The sequence below is a fragment of the Plectropomus leopardus genome, chromosome 23 (assembly GCF_008729295.1).
Source record: "Plectropomus leopardus isolate mb chromosome 23, YSFRI_Pleo_2.0, whole genome shotgun sequence".
In the NCBI taxonomy this organism is placed as follows: Eukaryota; Metazoa; Chordata; class Actinopteri; order Perciformes; family Serranidae; genus Plectropomus; species Plectropomus leopardus.
Genome location: NC_056485.1, coordinates 12,032,535 through 12,047,628, shown reverse-complemented (window position 1 = coordinate 12,047,628; position 15,094 = coordinate 12,032,535). Strand labels below are relative to the sequence as shown.

Genomic DNA, 15,094 nt, shown 5'->3' with positions numbered 1-15,094 from the left:
GGGAGAAGTATTTCTTCATGTGCTCTTAGTAGGAGAATTAGTAAAATGGAAGATTATGGCTGTGTTAAAGAAAGAATTTTAGATTTTAAGAATGAAGTCTTAGTATCATCAGAATTAAGTCGTAATTTTGAAAAAGTTCTCAATATTACGAGGAAAAACATCTAAATTTACGAGAATAAAGTCGTATTAGTAAGAGATTAAACTCTTAAATTTACGAGGGGAAAAGGTGATATTATGATGTTTAACCTGTAACTTTATGAGAAATAAAGTTCCAGATTAAGACCGGAGAGTCTGCTAATATGAGAAGAAGTATGAATTAATGATCAGAAGTGATGGATGAATGATAGGGTGAACCAAAATCCATCCTTCGGCGTAAACACTCCATACAGCAATCATTCATCCATCACTTCTGATCATTTATTCAGTCTTTGTTGCTCCTTTTTTTTTCCATACCATATTACCCAACTTTCTGGTCTTAATCTGTGACTTTATTTCTCATAAAATTCTGAGTTTAATCTCATCATATAACAGTTTTTTCTCATTAATTTATAAGTTTAATCTCATAGTATTCTGACTTTATTCTCATAAATTTGTGATTTTTTTTCTCATAATATTATGAATTATAAAAAAATATGACTTTGTTTTTATAGTATTATGATTTTATTCTTGAAATCTAAGATTTTTTTATTTTCTTTCACACTGCACTAATCCTCCATCCTAAATTAGTAATGTTCCTTGACAAAAGTGCTGTTCCCTTTATACAGTCAAGCCTGAATGACCAATTGATTGATCTCATTATCATACCATGTCACTTTATTTATCTCAGTAAGTGGCATCATCCACACAACTTAAAGCTTGAGTGCTTTGAAAGGTTTGCATCATCATTTGACCATCACCTGCTTCATTAATGAAATCCCTCTTTTTCTACCAACCATGATCCAGTTTATTGAGGCCCTCTAATCTGCACGGCTCCACTGTGAGTTCACATCAGAGTTCATTATTGATCTCGTGAAATTCTTCTCATGGAGCCTGTTTGGTGCTGGCTGACCCCAATAAGATCTCAGTATTAGACGTTCTGTTTCTGAATTCTTGTTTTGTGGATTGTTTTTTGAAGCTTGCAATGATTTCTCAGGAATTTGCTGTTTTTTAAGCTCACTTTTAGGGTTATTAATGGCTTTCATCTCTACCAGAGATAGTATGGACTATATTACCATATGCAATGCAGATGGTAAGGTTATTTAAGTATAAAGGCCCCTAGCAAAAACACTAAAGCTAAAGCTGAGATGATGTCAGAATTTGAAATGAGAGCAAGATGAATCTGCCTAGCTGGCATTTTTCCATTTTCGTTCAGTATGTGAGGACACGCTGACACACACAAAGAGAATCTGGCTTTGTGATGTCAGTAGGGAGTTGTGGGTAATGTTAGCATCTCACAGCCCCCTCTGACCTTGACTAGATGCTGATGTGAGACAGAAAAATATGTATATTAACTGGTCTAAGCGCATGCACACAAGACCAAATGATCAAATCTAATTTATGTTAACATGAGCTCAGCTTTCTGGCTCCTTGGTTAATCAGCCGCTGTCATCTTTTCTAGTGAGAGAACAGTAATGTTACTGGATTGCTAGTAAATGTGAGCAACTGGGCTGTGAGTAAAGCAATAAATCTCAGACAAACAGTAAGTCCTTTGGATGTCTTGCTGTAACTCATCTTAAAGACAATGTCTAGCTAATGTCAGCTCAAAAATCTATTAACTGAGGAAAAAATAGCTAAAAAGCTTTTTGATTTTAAGTAATATTTTTGGCAAATTTGCGTATTGGCTTTCTTACCAGGAATTGGATGAGAACATTGATTGATTAAAATTGCCAACGTATGTTAAATTGCCCAGCTAGTTAATTTGTGTTGTCATTTTCAGTTGTAACTGTAGCATTTAAAGATTTTTCTTTAAAACACGGTGGTCTGACCTATCTGAGGATTCTGATATACTTGTTTTAGGTACTAGTATTTTTGATAAACAAAATTTACCTGCTGAAGCTAAGCAATGTACTGCTGCAGACGGCAGCCGCAGCAAAACATATTTTAGCCATCTAAGAAATCAATTAAGCACAGAAAATAATCCAAATATAGTGTACACCTAAACCTAGTTTTTTTTCTTTGTTTGGGTTTTTTTTAAGGTTGCTGAAAACTAGCCAATTAAGGCAGTCTTTGCTCAGACTTAATTTATAATGCATATGTGATGTGGGGTTTTATTGTATACTCACATGGTGATTCGGTCTATATATTTACTCGAACATGTGAGAGTGCAGGGTATCAAATTTTAATTTCAACTCCAGGGCTCCCACAGTTATAGAAAAACCTTTAATAGTCACACAATTTCACAATCAAATTTTGCAGACCTGGAAATGTAATCGAATTAGTGCAGTTTTGGAAAAGTCATGGACTTTTTGTGTGTAATAAAGCTGCAAACTGTTACAGTAGTCTTCTCATAAAGTAACAAACATAACCAACTATTAAAGACTGGAAAATGTTGATATCTATATGAAAATTAACATTATTAGCAAAGTATATTATGCAGTTCTATTCATTTTAAATGTTGCGAATGGTCATTAAATTTGATTTTGGGTCCTTGAAAAGACATGGAAAGGTTTGGAAATTTTGTCCATGAAAATATGTGGGAATGCTTTTACAAAAAGCAAATAAGCACATATCTCAAAATGTCAACCTATTCCCTTAAATGTATATATTCCTTAAGGTTACAAAATAAAAAAAAAAAAAAGTATGTATAATGATAATAATAATGTAAATAATGTTAAGAGCTAAGATAAAAGTGTGCACAGAGCAAAGGGACATAAAACACAAAATTTAAACAATATAAATGTATAAATCAATAATTCAAATGAAAATATTTCCCATAAAATGATATTTAAAGCAATGATTTAATGACAGGCAGTATGTTAGCATGCCTAATCTCCGCAGGGAGAGAGTTCCAGAAGTTGCAGCAAAAGTACTGAATGAAATCGAAAATTACATTAGAGTTTTTAAATTTTTGATATTTTACCAGTTACATGCTTTACCAGTGTGTGCGTGTGTGTTAATGTATGTGTAATTACGTGTGTTTAGATCCGCTGGCTCCCACCTGCAGATGGAACTCCTCAGGGATGGAAGTCCAGGCAGTTCTGCTGAAGTATGTGTGAGTAACAACACACACACACACACACACACACACACTCACACACACATATTATATGCACACATATACACGCATAACCCTACAATGACCAGGAAGTGTACATTGGGTCGTGCTTTAAAAAAAGTAAAAAGTAAATGTTATGACACTTTGTTTAAACAGGCGCAGAGATATTCCTAAACATATGTCAGGAATATAACACAGTGTTACTTCATGAGCACCCTCTTCTTGCCTTCTAAGCTCACATGAAAAACATCCATTGAGCTAAATGCCGAACTAACCAGCTAATTAGTCACGTCTGTGCTAGTTGTCTTCAAATGCCGTCACATAACAGGAAACAAATTAGCCATTTAGAAATAAATGTGGGAGTATTAAGCCCAGTGGTTCAATGAAACTACAGCCACTCCTCGCACATCATCATGAGACATGAAAGATGCGATTTAAAGGGGAACTCCATTATTTTCCCCGCTCAGGTCACAAGGTACAGAGGGTCGACTTTTTCCATTGATGTGATGCTTGATCTCAGGCATCAAAGGCAGCGAGTCTAACAGAATACACAACTAGCTCAGATGTCGAAGTTTTAATAAAAGAGACGGGGTAGAGCTCAGCAAATATGATTAAAATGCTAATATCAGCTGCTTTGATAGGTAATGTTATTATAACCAGCAGTGAAAGTCACTCAGTACATTCACTAAAGCATTGTGCTAGATTACAGTTAAGAGATACTTGTACTTTACTTAAATATTTTAGTGGATGTCATCCACTGTAAAACATTTCAACAGGAAATACAAATGGATCCATTGTCATGTCTAAAACTGTCTATAGTTGGTAGTTAAATTCTGGTGCTGAAACATTTGCAGATCTACATACACATTGTTCATGTGCTATCACTTTATGATGTGCAAACATGGAGACACGGAGCAGAATTAGCATTTATTTGGAGTTGTGCTTCAAGCGACTTGACTACTGCTAATGTAGCATTCATGCCAAACACGATGAAAATTTTGGTGTGGCATTACTCGTGCATATACAGCAACTGAAGTATTTGTGGTGCATTTTTTAACTCAAGAAAATGTAACCTCAGCAGGTGTGGTTGTGCTGACTAGGAGAAGCAGCTAACAGCTAACTTGCTTTGCAGTAAAGTACAGCCGATAGCTGGATGTAAACACAGAGTCTCCCTGCCCTGAAGCAGAGGGAACCAAGACAGTAACACTCTTTTATTATTTATCACACTGTCACAGCAGCACATTGCATGCCCTCTGTTGTTACTTTTCAAAATATTAGACCAGCGTAATTACTGAGAGCATTTTGCAAAGAAGCAGCTCAACAAAAATAGCTTACACAAGACATATTTTCAAAACAAGCAACATAGTTTATCCTTCATTTCTGAATCTTGGCAACATCAGGAGCATCTCAACTAAATCACAGCTTCATGTGAATTTCTCACTCAAGATGAAAAACTTTTGAACTTGCGTGATGGACATGAAGACACAAATTGCGTCCATCGCTTTGCATCCATCATGCCACCCAGCGTGAATTTGCATGTATTCGCGTGTTTGCATTGACTTTTGTATATAAACTTGCCATGCGAAATGCTTGCATCACGTTCAGTGTGAACACAGCATAACATTCTCTCTTCTTAAAGCTCAGTTTTAACTCTTTTTTTTTTAGAGATTTTTGGGCATTTCTGTGTTTTTTGATGGTGATTGTTTGAAAAGAAACAGGTAAAGTCTCATAATGACGCTAATGAAAGTGGTTAGAGGGAAACAAAACTACACATTTTCAGCTGGAAGAGAATTGAGCGATAATTCTCTGTGGGTTCATCACTACAAGCAATCCCTCTGACATTATACTTAATATTTGTATCCAATGTTGATATTAAAATATTGATTAGAGTAGCTTTTAGCGTTTAGTAATTAACTGATCAGGATTCTCCATAATTTCAGAACAAAAGTCAGCTTTTCACATTGTTTTTCATTAAGATTATGCAGTCTCTAGTTCTTGTGGAGAATCAGAACAAACTTATCGGTTCCATTTATTGCTCTTGTATGTGAGGGAAAGTTTATAATCGTGCACAGCGCTCTAACATCGCCAAAATCCAACAACAACAACAAAAAAAACCCACTGAATATTGCCCTTTAATAGTGTTGGCATTGTACAGCAGATATTAGGGCATGTTTGTCATTTTGTCAAACCCTGGCAGGATGAAATACATTTTTAATTTAAAAACAGTTTTTGGCTTTTCCGATTATGACAAAGCACACAGTGGAGAATTATAAAGACAGAAGGAGATGGAGGATGTGCTGCTCCAAAAGGTCGTAAATGTGGAATATGCACCGTGAACTGCTGAGGTACCTAGGTACTGCCGGAAGGGCCATTTTTATGAATCTTTATTAAAAAAATGATAAGCATGGGGCTTTGTTTAAAATAAATTGCAGATGAATTAATTTTAGTGGAGCTGCAGACAGAGCAGTCGGATCTTAATAAGTGCTTTGATAAGTACATGAGTCAACTGGAACCATGCATGAGCTACACATGTGCCTCTCTGCTCTGCACGTAGAAAAACAAAACCACAAAGCACAACAAACCCCCTGCCAGTCTGTGTGTCCGTGTTTGCTGACTGTGTCTGTGTGTGTGTGTGTGTTTGCACTCGGCGCCAGTCGCAGTGTCACCAGTAACCTCCCTACAACGTCTCAAGACAGGAAGAAACATGTTCTCCCGACCCCTTGGGGAGTGAGTGGGGAGTGGGTGGGTAGCGTGGAGGCTAACATTCATCAAGCTGTTGATTGGTGCTGGTCCTGTGCTGTCCCCTTGTAACCTCGCATCAGAGCTGACTTATCTATTTCCAGAGATGGAGACATACTGCGTGAGGAACAAAGCTGTTTGAGTAATTTGATGTTTTGGGGATTTCGCCTCTGTTAGGGGGGTGAAGGAGGAAGGGAGTGGAGGAGGGAGGGGCTTTTGAGGAAATAATTACTCCTCTATCAAACCAGGAGGAAGTCATTTGGCCGGTCAGGCTGCCCCAGTGGATATTAGCCCCTCAATGAAACAACAACATCCCCACATCCGGCTCTCAGTGGAGGGAGAAGCAAGGCTGAGACATCTAGTCAGAATATTGTTATAATTACAGGCCACTGCAGCAGATATACACATTTGCAACAGACTCAAATTATGTAGTGTGCAGTGTGCATGCCCAAACATAAGGCCTCTCACAGGCAAACAACAGCACAACAACACGCACACATCGAAAAGAGTCATCCAAATGTCAGAAAACAGATTTTCTCACTTCTTCTGCTAAGTTTTAGCTGACCAAGTTCTGACTTATCTGTCTCTGAGATCTCTGCTGCCGTCCCAGTACCACTGAGGTGAAGGGAAATTCTGTTGTTGGTAGTCATGGCATTGAAAAATGAAACATTTATAAGCCAGCAGCTTCCTGTTACCCTGGAAAACCACAGACATTACTGTGAACCGTTATCTCTGAAATAACTTCTTCTTAAGAAGTTGCCCCTGGGAAAATTTACAGAATTATCCACAGGAACGTCAGAATTATCCAGAATAGCATGGACGCTGTTTTTGGGAAGAAGTGTTGCTGTTGTTGTCTTGTCTGAGTGTTTTAGATGTTATCTTTAAAGGGAGCCTATTTTGTTCATTTTCAGGGTCATACTTTGTATTTTTGGTTTCCACTAGAACATGTTTACATGCTTAATGGTCAAAAAACATTTTGTTTTCTTCATTCTGTCTGTTTTCGACTCTGTCTGAGACACTCAGTTTTAGCGCCTGTCTCAGTCTGCTTTGATTGGCTAGCATTTACAGGTCTCTCATATCTGTGTCTCTGCACTGTTATTGCAGCAGTGGGAATGACTGTAATGGAGTGTAATGGCACTTTCGACCATAAAAAAAATGAAAAAGAAAATCACCAATAAAAGCTTCTAGTCACAATCTTACATGTTCCAGCAGGAATATGATCCGAAATCAGGAAGAAACGAACAACATCAGCAAGTCAGACTCAACTTATCTGTGCATGAAAACATACTAGGTGTTGAGTTAGCCTTGCTGCTTTGTTTGTCCCTGACACTCTGCAGCTTTGCAAACAAACCGCTTGTGTTTTTTTGCCCTTCTTTGTCCATTTAATGGAGACAAGTGGGAAACATAATGACTTGATGTCTTGAAGTGGGCTGTGACGAGGGTGTTAGTTATTGGTGCAATGCAGTGCGCTTAGCACAGCGCTTGTGAAATACTTTTGAAAACAATTTTAGTTGCAAGACAACACGAATAAACTTCAGCTGAGGTTACAGAGGGAGGCTGTCTGTGTTGCACCACTATTGTTCAATCCGTCTGCCGCTGGTTGGTCGTGTGCATTGAAAAAGCGGCAGCGCTGGTGTTGCTCACGCTGAAGGCGTCTGGTGACAGCAGCAGCTTCACAATGGGAATTCAAAGAAGCTTACAGCTCCGCAGTCCTGAGGGGCTTGTGGTCAGTCAGCGGTTGTCTCGGCATCTGACAGAACGCTCACAGTGAGAGTATGTGGATCGCTTTCGGAAGTCTAACCGTGGGAGACTTGAGTGTGTGTGTGAACAGCTGAACGTGAGGAAGTGTTCAGGGGTCTTTAGTCATCGCTGGTAATGAGTTGTCCTAATCACCTGGCATCCTGCCTGTCAGAGGAGGTGCCATGTTGAAAAGTTTACTTACAGCAGTTTCACTTCATGCAAGTTGAAACAGGTAGCTACCCGCTGTGGGCTCTTTAAAAACACATTACATTATAAGTTATTGTTATTGTAATACCCCTGGAGGCTTAGGCTGGTCATTCATCTGAGTGTTTGTGAAGCAGAATTATATTTGACATTCATGCTCCGGCACAGAGCTGGATCCAAAGACAACCTAATAGTGGACATTAATGCCTAGTGAACTGGAGGGAAAGGTAATCCGGATTTTCCATCTGACAAGACATGGTGGGGGAGTTGAGTGTGTGTGTATCGTGCATGCTTGTGTGTGAACCTGAGAGAGACTAATGTGTGTGTGTGTGTTGTCTGGCTTCCTGCCCTGAGGAGCTTTTTGGCCAATAGCCCGACAAAACCAATGGTTCCTGTGCAACGCTGGACTAACTCCCACTGGAGAGCTGAGGGCCAGCTGGGGCCCCTTCTAATAAGGAAGTGGGACTCTATTTCTTTACCCCCTACTGACACACACACGCACACACACATATACAGTAAAGTTTCACTGTGGCCTCGTCCCTGCACCGGGTCTCAGGAGCTAGATACATGTCAGCAGCTGCATTCATCACCACCCAGCTCCAGCAGCTATCGCTGGTATGTGAGAAACACAGCCAGGGCCTAAAGGCTTTTCTCTGGATTAAAGGGGCTTCAGACGGGGCTCTTTTTCATGGCCGTGCTGCACAGGTAGAAATCTTCAAGAACCATACAAGTGTTTGTGCAAGTTTTGGCTCCTGAATTAGAAATTAAGTATACTTAACATTTTCACATACAAGTTTTGTATATGGGTGATGCAGTTTTTCAGTGTTTTCTTCCTAAGGCACAGACACAGCCAATGTTTCGGAAAAGTCTTAAAACACCAAATTCATTCATCTAAAAGTAAGGCCTTAGTTGGTATTGAAAAAATACTTAAAGGTTTTAGAAATGTTAAGATGTCTCTGACTTTGCTTTGTAAAATCTCAAAATTATCAGTAACATCCAAGATATACACTGGGTTAAAATACAAAAAATGTTGTTTTTTTACAAACTTCATAATAGAAATACTTTCTTACTGGCATAAAATATATATGTTTGATTGTTTTGTAGATTTTCTTGTTTCTCATCAGTCAACATATACATTGATCCAATATATATATGTGGTAAGCTGAAATTAGATATCAGCCATGCAAATGTACTAATTGAGCTACAATTTGACAATAATTTACACAGATTTGTTGTATACTGAAGTGAATCACTCAACATAGAAGTGTGCAAGTTGTCAGACATCATGGAAAAATGAATAGAAACCAGTGATGCCAGAATGGCAGCAACGATTCATTCAGCTTTCTAAAACACAGCAGGGTTGTTTGCAGAATGGTTCACTGTGCTGTAGGTGACTTGAAGACAGTGGGTTTAACTAGTTTGTGGTCTTTTAACAGATTATAGACGGTGTAGAGCAAGGCCACAGCACTCTTCAAATGTTCTCCTTTCTCTTCATTTGCAGCACTGATAACACTCACGGGAACATTTGCCACATGAAGCCTAGCTGGAAAAAAAGGAAACAGTGCACACAGTCATGAGAACCCAAGTCGCCTCCCACATTCTCAAACACTGCTTGTTTACCTATCTCACATTATGCGCCTGGGTCGAGTTATTGGATGTAACACATTAAGCCCGCGAATCACTAAACCTTTCCCTAATCCGCACAGACATGTTCAATGATCAACCCAATCTTTAACCTTGGTGTCTCAGCCAGAACAAATAGGCTGGTCTGGAAGTATGCGTCGCATCAGCTTAGCGGAGCGGCTGTATAACACATCGATTCCCTCACCCTTGATTGAACGCGCAACAGGGCATTAGCTAGGCCAGCCGTGCCCCTTCCAAAAACGCACTGTTCTCAGAGCGGGGAACACTTCCCAACTCTTCTTTGCCTGAAACAGTCAGTCTCTCTCTTTCCTTCTCTTAAGGTCATGTTTGGTTTTCTAATTGTTTATTGTTCCAAAGAGTCCCCTCCCTCCCCGACCCCGAGTTACCACGGTCTCCAAGAGATGTCTATTTTTGGTGATACATCTGGGGGTGGGTGAGGGGTCCGAGGGATGACCTTTCTCTTCGCTCTGCTGGTGGGGCGGGTAGTGGAGCTGTGGGATCATGGGAGATATGGTTGTTAGGCACAAGTTCAACATGAGTATTTAAGACTGTCGTCAGCTGACATCCTGTTTGTCACAGCTGGATTTTGAGCTTGAAAGATTTTGCAAAAGAAAGCAAAACTGTCTTTTCAATGGGGCTGATTTTACACGTCGTAATCAGTTTGCAGGTTGAAGCATGTTCTGAGTAAACAGTTGTATAATGTCTTCTGTGACTCTGGAGGAGCTTTGTAGAGCCTGAGAATATTACTTTAGAGACATGACTCGAGTTGTCTTGATACGGGCTTGGAGACTACACACTTTTACAGGAAAGTGCAATTTAAAAAGTGTGTGCGTTTACCGTACAGAGAGCTTCTAAAGAGTTGCATAATGGGAAATGTAGGATCTACAGATGCACGACATATACGATATGCCGATATATATATAACAACTCATTTGGCAGATAACTGATGCCAATATTGACACTTTTCGGCCACCTAATGTTAGTGATCATCAAGTCTCTTCTGTAGTGGAATTAACATTAAGTTATGCATATTTTTATTGTGATGGCCCACCAGAAGATGGAGACATAAAATCCAATGTATGTAATATTTATATAATATGCAAAATAAGAAAAATACTTCAATTACGGATGATTTTTCAACACGTACACTCTGTCAATAAAAACAAAAAAAGAAAGAAAGAAATATCAGTTTGTCATATCAGCATGTTGGCTGATTCCAATATTTTATTTTAAAGCCAAAATCGGCCAGGAACTTAGAGATGAGTGGGCAGCAGAGGCTGAAATGCTAATGAATTACCAGGTTTTAGGACTCATCACTGGGGTTCTCTATTGCTAGCTTAATATTGTTATTGTGATCTCCATCCCGCCTGCTCCTGTTGACTTTTTTTTGTCCCGTTCCCATCATATGATAATGGTGAAATTGACTCCTGCAGGAATCCTGAAAAATCTTCAGCCTCTAATATTGGTGGAGTATCCCTTTAAAGCTAAACTCAGCTCGGAAATCTTGAATTTACAGTGACTGCATGCAATAGCAGAAATGCTCATATTGCCATAATTCAACCTAAAACAACCTGAACAGAACCCCCTCCAGCAGCAGTCAGGATGCTGCTGCAGCGTGTTCACTCTGCCTCCGTTGTGTCCTCAGGTTCCTGATGTGTGATGGTGGCCGTGGCCGGCTGTGACGGGCGTTGCTGATTGCCTCTCGTGTCCAATTAGAAACCAGGAGGACTGACCTGACTCCGGCTCACGGAGCAGCGTACCGTCGGTGAGTTTTACGGCTCGGACTTCATGACCATTGATCCCAACAGGCGAGGACAAAAGGTGTAAATCTCACCTCGCCTCTCCCTCCCGGCGCAGTGTCTGATTCGGAAGTGTAGATTTGTGGAAGAAGCTGTGAAAGCTATTTTTTTTTTTTTTTTGGGGGGGGGGTAATGCACTGCCAAAGACATCTTCTGGAATGAACGCAGCAGCACCGAGCCATATTGACAGCGTGTCAACTTTCATCTGTGTACGTTTCAGGTTTTGCTCAATACAAAGTGTTTTGAAAACAAACCCAGGATCGCAGTGCTGGATATTTGCGGGATGAAAGTGTGTGTGGTCTTGGCATCAGGACGGCAAGCGTGATAAATTGAGGAGAAAACAAGAAACATATTTTGTGTGTATGTTTGTGTGCATTCCAACAAGAAAGTACCTTTAGTGTGTGTGATTCATCTGGGTGTGTGAATGTGTTTGTGTCATGCAACATTTCCACACGATCCCCCTGTGTTTTCATTAGTGTACAAGGTTCGTGTGCGGTGACCATGGCAACCTCACCCCCTTTTTTTGTCTCTGTGTGTCTCTCTCTCTCAGGCATCAGCAGCCTCATGGGCCTCAGGACATACTAGACCCCAGCCTCCATCACACATCGAGACCCCCCCTCCACCCTCCCCAAAGTCCTTCCAACTCTTTTTATACTGTTACATACTCGAGATTTACCGGCAGCGCTATAGCTACATCTCCTCTGACACCTCCGTGAAAGGTACCAGGCGTGCACAACAAAGGCGCACACACCCTTTGTTTACCAGTTGACTGCATCGCCTGTCAAACGTTCTCTCTTGCTGTGCATTCTGTATATGCAAGTGTAAAAACGACCGCCCGTCAAAGGAGTGCAAACACATTTTATGCAGCCACTTTGCAAGGCCGGACGAACAGAAGTGTGGCTAAAGCGCTGCCGGGTAATGTTATTATATGACTATAATTATTACTATTCTGTATATCATTCATATTAATGTTATTATGATTATTAAATACATGTTGAAGCATGACTTTGCAAAAAAAAAGAAGAAAAAAAACAATGCTGTACATTTTTAGATATTTTAAAGAAATACAAAAAAGTATTTTTGTAATCAAGATTTGAAATGTTTGATTGGTTCATGTTGTGCTAAAGTGTGTGAGGAACTTTCATACTTTTTTTTTTTTTGCCCTCCCTGTTTGGTGCCATTATGAAATGGTGAGTCGCCCTGCTATACCAAAGCAGTCCTGTGGGTTTGCTGGCGTCTTTTCTACATGCTGTGTGGATATAAGTTTGCTCATGTGTCAAGTCCTTTGTCTGATGTGCTGAGCAGTCAGCGTAGACTCCGAGTGAGGGAAACACACCTGATCGAGCTCATAATTTTGCAGTTTGAGGTAATCAGATGTGTTAAAAGACGCACTGACAGGATAAGGCGTCACTGGTGAAGGTAAAGTGACCCCAAAGGCTGCACCACATGGCAAACTGAGCCCTGCTATAATAATGTGCTCCTTCATTGTGTAGCAGGAGGACAGCAGCGCAGTATACAGAAACAAAAGACCAAAGCATTTTATTTTTTACACTGGAGAGCTATCTAGGCTAGTGGAATTATTCCATTTTTGACTGCTTTGTAGTCCTCAGTCTGATTTCTTATGAAGTATGACATTATTTTTGCTGCATGTCTCTTTTGGTGTCACTCCAAAGAGCCACTCTGCATCTGAAAGGATATTCACTTAAAGCAATTTGTCTCTTTTGTCTATTTTTAGGGAGCCAACTTGATTCAACCTGCTTTTGTAATTTACATAGTGATGATTGGAGTGTTTAAAAAGAAAATCTTTTGTAATCTTTGTGTATTCTGGGCCTGCAATAACGTCTTTGCCGTTTGACATATCATCGAGTGATCATATTTCTGTGACATTTTTGACGCCAAAATCCTCATTCATGTCGCATTCTCACAAAAACAAAACAGCGGTTCTTGTACTTTGTTGACGGGGCCGAGTCACATTTCAGTGATGAGACGATCAGAAAAGTGAAATACTGCAAGAAAAACAATCCTCCCTGTAATGTTTAGCCCAGGTGTGTACAATCATATCGGAGTGCTTGAGTCATATAGTCAGTGTTTGTAATGAATAATAATAATATGCACATAATGCCGACTGATTTTCTGGAGCAGTTTTTGCTTTTACAGACATTTTTTAAAGCCAAGTGTGGCACCAAATTTATTAGAACAAGTATTTATAAGGTGTGTGTGCGTGTGTGTGTGTTTTTATGGGTATTATGTTTTTAAAGTTCATAGAAGATGCCCATCATATAATTCATTGTAAGTATTATTGTAAGTTTAATTGTATATTCATTTGGTAATTTTCTAGAGCTTCTTTTTTTTGTGTTTGTATCTGATATATGAAAACTGTTTTACCTGCATAATTCACTGTGAAATCCAGAGAAAAACTTTGAACGAATGGATCTTTTTGTGTGTTGCCAGCAGTACGGTACAGAAGTTTCTGGAAATGAATATGATGATCCCCCCCTTCCCTCTTTGTCAATGAGAACTATTCCTTTCTCGTTTCAGTATACCATGTGCGTACCTGTGTGTTCTGTGCATGTTCACGGCATGTGTGTGTTCTTCTTTTCTTTTTCTTAATGCATACAGTACTGTTGATATTTATGTACTTTAGCCGCTGTAAGGAGAAACTGTATTTCAGTGAATTGCAGAGGTTTGTTTGTTTGAAACCAAAAAAAAAAGGTGATCAAAATGAGTTTTTATGAAAATGTTAAATGAAGACATTTCAGGCCGTCCGCCATTAAAGATTGACGTCATCCCTGCTGTCATGACAACATTTTTTCATTATTCTCAAAGTTATTGTGATAGTGCCTCATGATGCGTGCTTAAAGTTCATGAATTAAAAAAAGAGAAGTGCACTTTGGCAAAAAGGTGATGTTATGCTGTGCGGAGAACAGAACAAAATTTAAGCTTGTGCACGAAGAGCTGCAGCCAGTGGAGCTGTTCCTCTCAGCTCAGTTACTGTCAAGATGGCGGCGAAGAAAGGGGAAAGGGGATTTATTTATTTAGTATCATGCCTAACTGTAGTGGAGCATAACATATCAAGTATGGAATTAATATGCAGATGCTCTCGGTTAAAATGAGAAACTTTTCTTTAGATGTCACTTTCTGAGCCATGACTGAATGAAAATGTGGCCTGCAACAGACTTGATATGGCTATTTTGCAGAAATTCTACAGGCCAGTCAAAAGGAGTGAGGTCAACGAGGGTATCAAACAGTCAATAAAACCTTTTTTTTTTCAAGCATGAATCACTGCAACTACAAGAGGTCCTCTGTGAGTATACAGTCACAAAAGTGCACACAAAATATTAGGCTGATAGGTCCAGTAGTTTACAAATGTGCTTGTTATTTCGGCCAGGGGTAGCCTATGCCTGAAAGAGACCATAGTTTTGGCTGTGCACGTCTGCAGCTAATTTTGCAGTGTGGAGCCCCAAACTTACAAACAGCATTAAAAATAATCAGATAACATAAAAAGATTACATGATTATATCATCAAATCTAATGTTACATGAAAACCCAAAATAGAGTAAAGCTGACGTCAACTCCGAACAGATTTCTTAACATGGTCATCTGCTTCAGGGACTGCTAGTGTTTTCTTTATATACTCTGCTACATGTAGATTTGGTATATTAATAAATCTCTTATTGATATATTCAAAATTGCGTTACACAAAAAGAAATAGAAATATGTTTTAGCACTTTTTTTGTTTTTATTTTTAACTTTAATTTTTGTCATTATTTTCTGT

At 39.4% G+C, this 15,094-nt stretch overlaps 1 protein-coding gene across 2 annotated transcripts in view; it reads left to right on the top strand.

The window, feature by feature from the left end:
• The window catches only part of LOC121961905 (RNA-binding protein with multiple splicing-like), a 45,075-nt gene extending 30,970 nt beyond the window's left edge, over positions 1-14,105 (top strand). The window contains exons 7-9 of one of the 2 annotated variants that reach the window (XM_042512006.1): positions 3,121-3,184; positions 11,166-11,285; positions 11,870-14,105. In XM_042512006.1, the coding sequence (XP_042367940.1) occupies positions 3,121-3,183 (63 nt within the window). In that variant the 3' untranslated portion in view covers position 3,184; positions 11,166-11,285; positions 11,870-14,105. Of the gene's footprint in view, positions 1-3,120; positions 3,191-11,165; positions 11,286-11,869 lie in introns of both variants that reach the window. The other variant, XM_042512004.1, reaches the window with a different exon arrangement.
• The last annotated feature ends 989 nt before the right edge of the window (positions 14,106-15,094 follow it).